Source organism: Hipposideros armiger, unplaced genomic scaffold (genome assembly GCF_001890085.2).
Source record: "Hipposideros armiger isolate ML-2016 unplaced genomic scaffold, ASM189008v1 scaffold_49, whole genome shotgun sequence".
NCBI classification, from domain to species: Eukaryota; Metazoa; Chordata; class Mammalia; order Chiroptera; family Hipposideridae; genus Hipposideros; species Hipposideros armiger.
This window is the reverse complement of record NW_017731399.1, coordinates 4,113,682-4,125,290: the sequence shown is the minus strand read 5'-3', so window position 1 is coordinate 4,125,290 and position 11,609 is coordinate 4,113,682. Positions and strand designations below refer to the sequence as shown.

At 46.7% G+C, this 11,609-nt stretch overlaps 1 protein-coding gene across 1 annotated transcript in view; it reads right to left on the bottom strand.

The window, feature by feature from the left end:
• DPF3 (double PHD fingers 3) overlaps positions 1-9,252 on the bottom strand; it is a 300,997-nt gene extending 291,745 nt beyond the window's left edge. The window contains exon 1 of the mRNA XM_019640433.1: positions 9,199-9,252. Within this exon, the coding sequence (XP_019495978.1) occupies positions 9,199-9,230 (32 nt within the window). The 5' untranslated portion in view covers positions 9,231-9,252. The remainder of the gene's footprint in view (positions 1-9,198) is intronic.
• Between the last annotated feature and the right edge of the window lie 2,357 nt (positions 9,253-11,609).

The following is an 11,609-nucleotide window of genomic DNA, read 5'->3' as shown; positions in this document are numbered from 1 at the left end:
CCCCCACCCCCCAACAACTTTTGAGTTTACTTTCCTATAGAAATGTTAGGTCTCCTCTTCCCTAGTTTCTTAGCTCCTGGCTAGGATTACTCTTCCAATCAGTTTCTGAAACCTAGACTAAAGATTGCCCCTAGACTGAATCACAGAATATCTCTCACCCACCTCTGCTTTAGATAACTACTTAAAAGCCTGTGACTTTCCAACATTCCCCAAGCCATTCCAGACCTAACTCTTGGATAATCCCATCCCAGAGACTAAATAGATTTTAACCTTTCCCCCAGGCCAGTATATTTGTTGGTTGTAAACATTAAAGCCTAATGTTGGGCAGGTCGAGTGGCTCAGTGGGTTAAGAGTTGGCTTAAGAGCGCAAGCTCTGAGCAACATGGCCCCCGGTTCCATTCCCACATGAGTCCATTCCCACATGAGTCAGTGACGTTGCACCAGAGCTGAGCTGTCGCTGAGCCGCCAACAGGTAGCAGGATGGCTCAGCTGGTGTAACAAGATTGCCTGTTCAAAGGTGGGCTACACCCACTGGCAACTAAGATTGAACACAGCACCTTGAGCTTAGAGCCACACACAAGCTGCTGACGGGAAGCCAGATGGCGACTGGCGCCCTCCACAAGGAAGATTGAAGAACAACTTGGCTGGTCCCCTTCCCCAATTCCAATACTGTTCCCCTCCCCCAAGTCCCCAATAAAATCTTTTTTAAAAAAAGCCTAATGTTCATTCCAAACCCATAGTCACCCTTCATCAAAGCTTTGAGCTCTGCTCTTTAAGAAATTTATTAATTAAAATCTACTTTTCCTCATTTAGGAGCCTTAGGGATACAGAGTACCCCAACAAGATTGCCAGTAGCAACTAAAGAAACCAACACGGTCTTCCAGGCAGATCTCGAGACCCCTTCCTCTCATCTGAGATCAGATAGGGTGAAAGTTCCTTGAATCCTCCAAACAGGCAGGGACAGCTCTACACCCCTGCCCAGCGGGAAGTAGATACAGAAGAAAAGACCTCCTGTCCTTCAACTTCCCATAGAGATTTTATGAGGATCACGTCTCTCAAGGGGAAAACAAGGCAGGCAGTTAGAGGCAGGCATTGGGTCTCTGCATTCCTGCACATCCCACAGAATGGGACTGCCCAAAAGACCTCCCCTCTCCACCCAAAACTTCCCTTTTGCATTGTAATTATCCACCCCTACAGGGAAACAAATGGGTACAAAATACTGGATTAGACCAGTGACTCACTCCTGAGCAGTAAAGGCCATATGACCTTCATTTCACCTGGGCCTCATATACCATCATTATAATATCATACATATGCCCGGAAGTTTATTAATATCATAACAGATTAAATTCTGGGGAGGAACATGCACAGTCTAAAGAGATGTGGTAATAGCTTGTTGTCAATCATAGGTGTCAATCAAGTAGTCCCATACCTAGAAAGGAACAGCCCATTCTAGAGAAAGAAGAGATAAAAACTCCAAGTCCTGGGCAGTCAGGGCCTTTTGAGCTTCCTTTGCTCGGCCCACTCCAAACTCTTTGGAGTGTGCTTTCTCTTCTAATAATGGTCCTTGGGCCATTCTCTACTGCTAGGGCCCGCTTCTGCTTCTTTGAAATGTATTTTTACTTCTAATAAACTGTCCTTTTCTGCAACTTTACCTCTCTGGTCCGTGTCCCCATTCTTCGGTTCCACGTGACCACAATCCCGGCACACACACATAATCACACATATCAAAAAAATCCTGCTTCAAAAGTAGAACGGTGATTACCAGGAACTGGGGTTGGGGAGGGTATCTGTTTGGGATGATAAAAATAATTCTGGAGATGGACAGTATCAATGGTTGCACAACATTATGAATGTACTTAATGCCACTGAATTATACACTTAAATGGTTAAAATGGCATATTTACATATTATCAATGTTAAATCATATGCTATGTATTTTTTACCACAATTAGAGAAAAAAAAATTAACAGGCTTCCTCTGTCTGCTGGAGATCAGAGTGACCGTTTTGTTTTTTCTTTCATTTTGCTAAAGTCTCACAATTTAGAGAATTCTATGAATTATCTGATGAGTTTTACAACCCCCTCTTCCTCCTTTAGGCTTACAGAAAATTGCCAAGGGAGGTTTCAACCAAAGAAAAGCCTAATAATAGTGACCCCAGAGGAACCTGAGATGTTCTAGAGGCATGTCACTGAAGGAGAGGCAGTGAATTCCAATTTAGACACTGCTAATACCCAGCCAGGTAGGGCCAGCTTGTGTGGTGTGTCTGCGGGACAGACACCTCCATTTCCTCAGCAGTAACACAGGGTACACTAGACGAAGCTGTGAGACATAAGTACAGGTCCACCAACTTCAGCTCTCTTACCAACCAGGTATCTGCAGCTGCCCAAATGCGAATGAAATAAGCACTTCATTTCCATGTTAATTGGTTTGGGTGCCATGGTGGAGGCGAGGGCAGGTCCAGGGCGATGTGGATACATGAAATCCAGCAGAAAAATCTTTGCTTGCTTTCCCTTCCCCTTCCATACATTTAAAGAAAAGAGTGAGAAAAAGACAGATATTCTCAGTAATCCCAGTCTTTACCACAACCAAAACTTTATCTATAAAGTGTTTATTATAAACAGCAAAATAGGCCAATTAGTCTTCCCGCTTCTCTTTCTTCTCTCCATTCTGTTTGGGGTGCTAATGAGGAAGAAAAGTGTTCAAAAGAGAAAATCCCATGTTCTAAATGGTCCACCACCTGGTCGTCAGCCCTAGGCCCTGAGAAGGGCGAGGAAGTGCCATCCCCATTAGGACCCCAAGTGGTAGCTCAGTGTGGCAAGACTGGACCAGAGAAAACAAAACTACAGAAGAGTTTCCCATCTTCGGAGCCACATCCCTCTTTAGAGCCACACTTTAAAAACAAGAAAGACTTTGAAGTCTGGGCCCTAGCTGTCCTCCTGTCCTAACTAACCATAATTTCACAGCCACAAAGCTTTTGACTTGAACGGAATCTGGGCAATCAAGGTGCATCACCTCCATCTTAAAGACAAGGGCTATGCAGCTCAGAGAATTGTGTCCAGGATCACATAGCTAATGGGTGGCAGCACTCAAGGCTCGGGGTTCCTCTCCCAGAGCTTTTTCTCCTCCATGACTCTGAAGTCATCATAGCTGCAAAACATTAGGCACTGGTGAGAAATGCACGAAGAAGGGGGACAGAGGCTGAGAGTTTGAGATGGGGCCATACTGATGGCAGGTGAAAGTTTGGGGACTGGAAAATCTTTTCTGGTGGAGCTTCCCATTGCGGTTAACACAAACAGCAGATTTCCAAAGTGAGTAATAACAACAAAAATTCACTTATTTCACAGCAACCTGAGATGACCAGTCTCTGCATTCAGGGAGGCTGGAGAGGGTGCAAAAGAAGGATTAGACATGTGCCATCATTGTTCCCCACTCAGAACGGGGGCCTGGGTGGTGGAGGATTCAATGTGGGCTATCTGAACCCCATTATTAGGAGCTCTGAGCCTAATCCTCTCACTCCTCCCTGATTTTAAACATAGCCGCTCAATTTTAGCCCCCTCAAGGCTTCTCTCTTCACTTGCCACCCTCCCCACTACGATTCACAAACACACTACCTAGAAACTCTAAACAGTCTGCCCCTCCTTCCCCAGCCCCCAACACCTCCTAACCGCTGCTTTTAAAACTGATGCAAATCACAGGCTTCAAAAACCTTCCTTTGGTGACAGTTTTACGATGCAAGCTCCATTCATCCATATGGTTTGACAGACTGTGAAACACTAGTAACCGAACCAATAAGAAAAACAAATTACAAAAACACCACAACACCTCACCCCTCCCCAGCCACTCACCCAGCTAAAGAAAACTTTGCAACTTGCAATGGATCACAGTATCAGTCTCTCTGGGTGTTAAACAATCTTTTCAGAGTTCCAGGCCACACAATGGTTTTATCCACTCACCTATCCCCACCCCCCACCCCCCAGGCCACTCTTTATCTTTCCTTGTTAAATACCTACATATTTAAAGACTATTTAAAACTAGAGTCATGCTTACATAGATAGGCCCTGCAGGGGAACCTGCCTGGGCAAAAGCCATTTCAGTGGAGTGGCATTTCTTTGGCCAAGGGCTTGCCACTGTTGGCTACATGTCTGTCTTCCAGTGGCTTTCCCAACACTCAAAACGACAAGTTACTTTGCAGAGGTTGGGATAATAAACAGGCCTGGATTCTAGTGCCTTTTCATGACCTAGCCCCCACCACCACTACACTCAGTGTGGCTACAGCTTTGAAAACTGAAAATCGGCCTCAGTTTCCTTTCTTTTTCTGGTGCCTGCTCAAAAAAAAGCATGCTGACTGTGACATTTTATTTTTTGCATTGATCTGAGCAGATGGCTCTGAAACAGCTTTAGACATTATGGTCTTTCTCAGATGCATCCAAATTCCAGCTACCTGCCTGTTTCCAAAAAGACAGAGGAAGATGAATTAAGATGCCTCTGAATTTCAGCCCACCTTAAGGATCTGAGCAGTTCGAATTCCACCATGATCTCTGGATGTCTCCCAGGTGGTCTGCAGGCAGAGCTACTTTCAGAGGTTTACCCTGTGACAACACCTCTACTTAAGTTCTGGCAGAAATTAATCTCCTTTATGGGTATCTCATCAAAACCAGACATTCTTCCCGATGAAAAATAATGTGTGCTAATAAAGTTTGGAGAACTTAAGACTTTTTCTTTTTTTTTCAGTGGCAACCAGAAGCAGATGGAGAAGGTGGTTCTTAGGCATCTGTTGGCTTAAAATGACTGAGGGTCCTCTTTCATAAGGGGCTTTAATAATGTCCATAAAAGGCTGCAAGTTCACAAAGTCCCAACCCTCATGTTTCCCACTTAGTACAGACCCTTGTTCCCCCACCCCAACAGAAATAGCGAAGAGGAGATTAGGGCCAGGAATGTGTCCACCTTACCCCCTCCTCTATGATATCTAAACTGAGTGCTACAGCAAGAGTGAGGTCTGGCTTCTAAGTGGCAACAATTACACAACTTTCACAGGCACAAAACCACTTTAGATTAGAATGCGTGTATCCAGATCACAGAGTGTATAAAGAGATGAAGACTTGAGGTCCGTTTACACACATGACCTGCTGTTTGACCTTAGCTAAGTCAGTATATTTACTTCTCCCAGAGTTGTGACCTTAATAACAAAACAGACATAAACACATACCTCTAAGCACGGAAAACCCCTTACAAAAAAAAAAAGTTTCAATACAATTATGTGTGTTCAGTTATAAGCATGAGAAAATAGTTTACTGGTCTCATTCTTTATAAACAGTTCCTTGAGGTAAAGCCCTGTTGATTTATATGGAATAATTAAATAATAATAACAGTTATTCTTTCCTAAGCAGGCAGTTATAATAATAGATACATATGTGCATAATCAAGTCTGGCAGAAGGTGGCAGACATTCCCAGTTAAGTGCGTACAAACCAGGGGTTTGATAACTTAATAAAAGTAAGTTGCTTCAAGTGTTGATAGCAGATTTGAGGGAGGGTGGTTTACCTGAACTAGAATAGGAAGATTAGGATTTATAAGTAAAAGCATTATATTTCCTAGGTATGCAGAAATCAACCAGAACGATATGTAATGTGACTGACTTATACAAAGACCTTTCTCAAATCCATGTTTATGTTACCTACATGTGTTTACTTCACTACATGGCCCTTATCTTGCTGGTAAATGCAATAAATGAGGGCTCAGACATTTAGGCTCAAACAATGTAGCTGCTAAATTAAATAATGTGTAATACCCACTTACACATTATACATGTCCATTGATGCTTTTAAATTCTATTTGTCCAGATGTGACTGTTAGGTTGTGGGGCCACCTGCTGAGTCCCCTTTGTGATCTGATCAGTCCAGGCAGCTCCTGTTTCTGCCTCTAACACCCTGTTGGGCAGTAATAAGATGTTAAAGGCAACAACAGAGAGAGAAGCCAGGCTGTCGGCTTCAGAGAGAAGGGGGTGAAGGGTACAAGGAGGAGGAATAAGAAAAGGAGTTGAAGGGAGATCAAAGACAAGCAGGAAGAAAGCCAAACTACTGAGAGAAGATGTGGCTCCAGGAGCTTGGAGCACTAAGGAAGACCCCAAAACAATGCGATTCAAATTGTGCCATCCAGTTACCTGAGCTATTGAATTATTGAATGTCCCACGTGGAAAAAGCTAGTATAAATGAAAAATGGTCCATACTCAGGGTAGGCAGAGTCCTACAGAGGTGTCGCATGAAACCTGAGCTTGTTTCTTCCCAGAACATTACCTACCACCACTTTGTCCCCCAGTCCTAGAGAAAACCTTTGTATGACCAGTTTCTATAGGGGGCGGCCCTGGTCTTTCTTTCTTCCTTCCTTCCTTCCTTCCTTCCTTCCTTCCTTCCTTCCTTCCTTCCTTCCTTCCTTCCTTCTTTCCTTCCTTCCTCTCTCTCCCTCCCTCCCTTCCTCTCTCTCCCTTCCTCCCTCCCCCCCCCTCTCTCTCTCAAAGGGAGAGAAAGATTCAGAAGGTACACAGAAAATGCTAATGTCGTTCAGCTCAGTTTCATTGTCAGGAGGGACATATGAGGCTAAAACAGCTCTCCAAACCATTCTCCCTGCTTCACTCCTCCCAGCACCACCATCCATCCTTTCTGCTTGGTCTCTGGGCTTTGTTCTAATTTACTCCATGCATAATTTATTCACGTATGTATTGTTTCCTGATCAGCAACTTCTAAAAACAAATGCAAAAAATCAGATGTTTTATTAAACAAATTGTTTTAAAAAATAAAAACAGATGGTGTAGGTCTTCCAATCACAACGTGTGCGCTGCTTAGGAGTTTAAAAACCGTCCAGGGCTCAGAAGGCTCGGCTGGTCGGGGTATTATTTATACCCCCTTACCCCCAGGGAAAGGGATTGGGGTGCAAAAGGAGCAGCTAATTACAAAGGACCGTTCAACTCCCACCTAGAGAAAGCCGGCAGGAGTGTTGTGTGTATGCTAGTGTGTGAGTGTATGGCGACACATAACTACAAATACATCACATTGCAACTGTTTCTAATTATACAAAGTATAAGTACAAAAATTCAAAACTAATTCCACTAACCAGGCTGGCTGCTTCTCTGTCCCTTCCCCATCCTCTAACCCTACCCCACACAGGCACCCTCCCCAAACACGCACCTTTCTGCGGTCCAAAAGCAAAACAAAACAAAAAAACAGGAGCGAGCAAGGGAACCCTGGAGCGTAGAAATATTGCGCCCGCCAGCACATAAGCGGGCTCCAGGGTAACCAGGGTAGCACTTTCCAATAGGAAACAAACCTGGCACACATGTGAGATTTCTCTAACTTGAGTTTACCAGGTGGCATCAGCCCGATTATGTGATTTCGGCTGGAAATGGGGAAACTGCAAATCAGCTATGGGTTTGGTAGAAACTCATAGCATCAGCGGTGTGGTAGCGCCAGCGACCAGGAGCTAGGATGCGGCGAAGTTACGCCCATCTATTCTGCCATAAAACATTTTCTTTCTTGGGTGAAAGGCTGTGGCGTTCAAGTGCAGTGTATCCGAGATGCAGAGCAAGAACTGGCCGGGAGCTGTTCTCTGATCAGCCTCAGGTTCAAATGTCCTCTTTAAAGGCAGCTTTAATATATATACGTAATATATTTAAAACTCCGAGACCTGTGACATTCTCACCCTTTTTCCCTATTACTGATGGGAGATCGCTAGTGCCAACGCGTTCCATTTTCCCCGTGCGTTCCTTCGCGTTAGGAATCCCCTTGCGCCCCCCGGTGCGAACCTGGATTTCAACTCCAGAAGGAGACCGGGGTGCGGACGCCGATGCGCGGAGTTGAAAGAATCTATCAATAGGTAGGCATTCGCCACGCACCCGCGAGAATTCCGCTCGAAACGCCCCCCCAACCCCCACCTTTCCGCTCCCCTCTCCCGCGTCTTCCAGCCCAGCTGGAAGACCCGATTCCCGGGGAGCGGACCCCCATCCACGTCGCGCCTTGATCTGGAGGGAGCACCCCTCTGCCAATATCCCTGCCGATAGCACCCCTTTTAGAGCGACGCTAGTTTTCCGAAGCCACCCCCAACTCCCACGATCGCGAGCGGACTTGGCGGCTTAACAGTTCCACAGACTGGAAGGAAGGAAGCCAGGATGAAAAGGAGGAGGAAGGCAGGCAAGCAGGAATTGGCTGTCGGACCCGGGGACTGGCCCCCGCGTGTCCTCGCGCAGCCCTCCCCCCTCCGTCCCGGATCTGGGCGTCCGCTCAAAGTCTCCCAGCGGCGGCCAGAGGCACCTGCCCCTCGCTCCGGCCGGGAGCAGACGCTGCCCGCTCAGGCGGGGAGCCCCAAGCTGCCTCACCACCAGCCTCGGCTTTTCATCCAGAAAAAGCAGGAACACCATTCATGAGAACTACAGCTTCCCTGCCTCCAAATCAACCCCAAGTTAACCCGAGTGGTTAATTTACTACAGCCAGTTCGCCCACAAACACACTCGCAGACACACCGGCGACCGCCGGGAGCGCCGTCATGCTCCGGGGGCTGCCCCTGCAGGAAAGCCCCGGGCAACCACCTGGGCCCCAGGGCTCCCGGGACCGGCTGCTCCCCTGCGGTCCTCCCAACTCCGGAAGGTTTGCACAAACTCCCTGCCAGCCATCGGAAGGCGGAGAGCGCCCTGCAAACTCCGGAGCTGCCGCGATCCGCTCGCCCCGGCGGACTGAGCTGCGGGGCGGGGGCCACGGGCTCCGGAGATGCGGGGCTTAGCCAAGTGCACCCAGGCGGCCCCTGCCCGGCGCTCTTCCCTGGTTCAGCGGCCCCCCGAGCCGCGCTCGCCGCCCCGCGAGGCCAGGCACTCGGGGGACGGTACTGTCCCCGAGCTGCCCACGAGCCCCTAGCTGCAGAGCGCTCGAGCGCCAGGCTCCCCTGCCGACAGCCCATCTCTCTCGCCATCCGCCAATTAAGCAGAACACAAATGTAACAATTTTCTTCTTGTTAATTGCATCTCCTGACATTTCTGCGCGTTGAGGTGGGGGGAAAAGATGAAGAAGTAAGAGCTGAAAGAAAAGAGAGAAGCCCCGCCACGGCTGCAAGCGCCTGCAAGCGCAGTGCATTGGCAGCGCTCGGCACGCAGAAGGCGCCTTTTTTTTCATATTGAAACCACGCGGAATATGTACATTTTTTTAGTCTTACTTACGCTTTCAGGGGGTTGTGAATGACAGTCGCCATTTTGCTACAATGTAACAGAATATTGTCTGTCTCAGAGTTCTAAAGGTTCGCTCAAGGGAAGCGGTGAGCCAATCAGAGCACGGGATACCGGCCCGCCGGCCAATCGGCGCGACCGGCCGCCAAGTGGGCGGGGTCTGCACTGTGGTAGTTATTAGGGGAGCTGTCAAAGCCCAGAGGTCACTCCCTTTTGTAGAGCCCGAAAGCGAGCAGGTCTTAAAGGGGCAGTACCATGCAAGCAGCTTCTTTTCGGATTGGAGAAAGTGGAGACGCACAGGAGAGTATTCTGGTTTGCTTTGAGTTCCTACTTTATAAGTAACTGCAAGAGAGTTTGCGCTCCCGAACAGAAATATTTAAGTATTTTCAACAAACCATTGAACTCCATTCATTAGCTTTTGGCTTTGCTATTACGTTTTTAATCCCCCAAAGGGCAAATTCCGTTGTTCCCGGGCAAAAATTGGAAGGCTGCCGTTTCTTCTAACAAATTACTACATGTGCCCAGCCATTTGCTGGTGCTCTGGGTCCTGCGGCTTTTTAATATTCTCATTCCCCAAGTGTTTTCTTTATCTCGGCCACCTTCCTCCCTGGGTTTCTTGGAACTGCCGCCACCGTTCCTGGCGACTCCAGGACAGCAACTCCCCACCCACTGGAATGTCTCAATGTCAGCCGGCTCTCTCCAGCCGCCAGGGCTTTCGTTACGTAATAATGCGCGGTGGTCACTCCGCGTGGTTGCCCACTACCACCTCTTCTGTTCTACACATACACACCAGAAACTTCTGCAATGATCAGATTCCGGGCGACTGGAGAGTCGAGTGAGACCTGGAGCTCTGACCTGGGTAGGGAGGTTTAAGGAAACTTTTGCAAACGTATTTTGCTAATAGGAATGCAAGTAACTAGACATAAGTTGTAGAATTTAGACTGGGTGTTGCCAGTACTTCCTTTGGTGAGTAGCATTCGCGATTCTGGCGTCATCTTTCACTACTTTAGACGGAAGGTGAAAAGAATTTGCTAATGAATAATCTGATGTGACCCGAGGTGTTCAGAGTCTGTGTCTGCTTCAAATCAGTGTGAACTCCTCACTGGCGAACACCTAACAAAATTGGGAAATTTCTGTGAAGCCAGGGTTCCACTGGGCAGTCGGGAAGGTCTGAGTGGATGAAATCTCACTAAATCCTGAATAGGGGCCTCATTAGCATACAGAAATCTGGCTACCATCCCAAAGTTCTTTAATCGGGTCAAATAGCTAAAATAGTGGGGAGGGGTGGAAAGAGGGAGAGGAGAGACCAAATTGCCAGTTCTTCAAAGCACTGCCCTCTCACTTCCTTTCTCAGCGCTCCTCTCAAAGCAATGAATAAAATTAAAATTTTAACAACAGTTCTAGAACTTTGAGTTCAATTCTATACACTATTAGAGTTACAGATAAACAGCACAGGGCTGAATCAGTATGTTTTTAAGACCTAAAAATTTTAACCCTTTCTTTCTTGCCTAGTTAATAGGAGAGTCAACTTCTATAGATTGCTTTGTAACTTCTTTGTACAGAATTTTGCAATTTCAAAAGTTATCCTCTTTTCTAAAGTCAAAGTTTGAAAAATCCCTTCCTTATTAATTTGTCAAGGGATTGATTGGTTCAAAAATTAGTACTTTTCCTGAGATGGGCCTTGACAACATCGAAAAGCAAGAACGGTATTCTAACACAAGAAATATGAGTTTCAAGTATTACTCAGAACTCCCACCAGCCTCTTTGAGATATCAAAATTACAGCAATTCTGATTGGAAGACAACAGCATAATTTAACATATGCAACTTGATAAAGTAAGCAGGAAATACACAGCCTGTCCTGAAAAAAGTTACAATTTAATAAACGGGGGGAAATTTATTACATATTAAAGGAAAAGTATATATTCTAAGCCTGTATAATCATTAATTGTGTTAAGGCCCAGATGCAGAAACCAGCATAATTCGTAAATATCCCGCACACATGACAATAGCAGGCCAGATCTGTCTTCACTTTGAGAAATTTTAATCTAGAAATTAAACATTTAAGGGGGCCGGCCAAGTGGCTCTGCTGGTTAAGAGCGCGAGCTCTGAGCAACAGGGTCGCTGGTTCGATTCCCACATGAGCCAGTGAGCTGTGCCTGAGTTGAGCTGCTGCTGAGCAGCCAAAAGGTGGCAGGATGGCTCAGTTGGTGAAAGCATGTGCTCCTAACAACAAGGTTGCGGGTTTCAACTCCTGCATGGGATGGTGGGCTACACCCACCCAAAACTAAGATTGAACACGGCATCTTGAGCTGAGCAGCCACGAGCTGCCGTCAGGTGGCTGGATGGCGACTAGACTTGGAGATGAGCTAGCTGTGCCCTCCACAGCTAAGATTGAAGGACAAC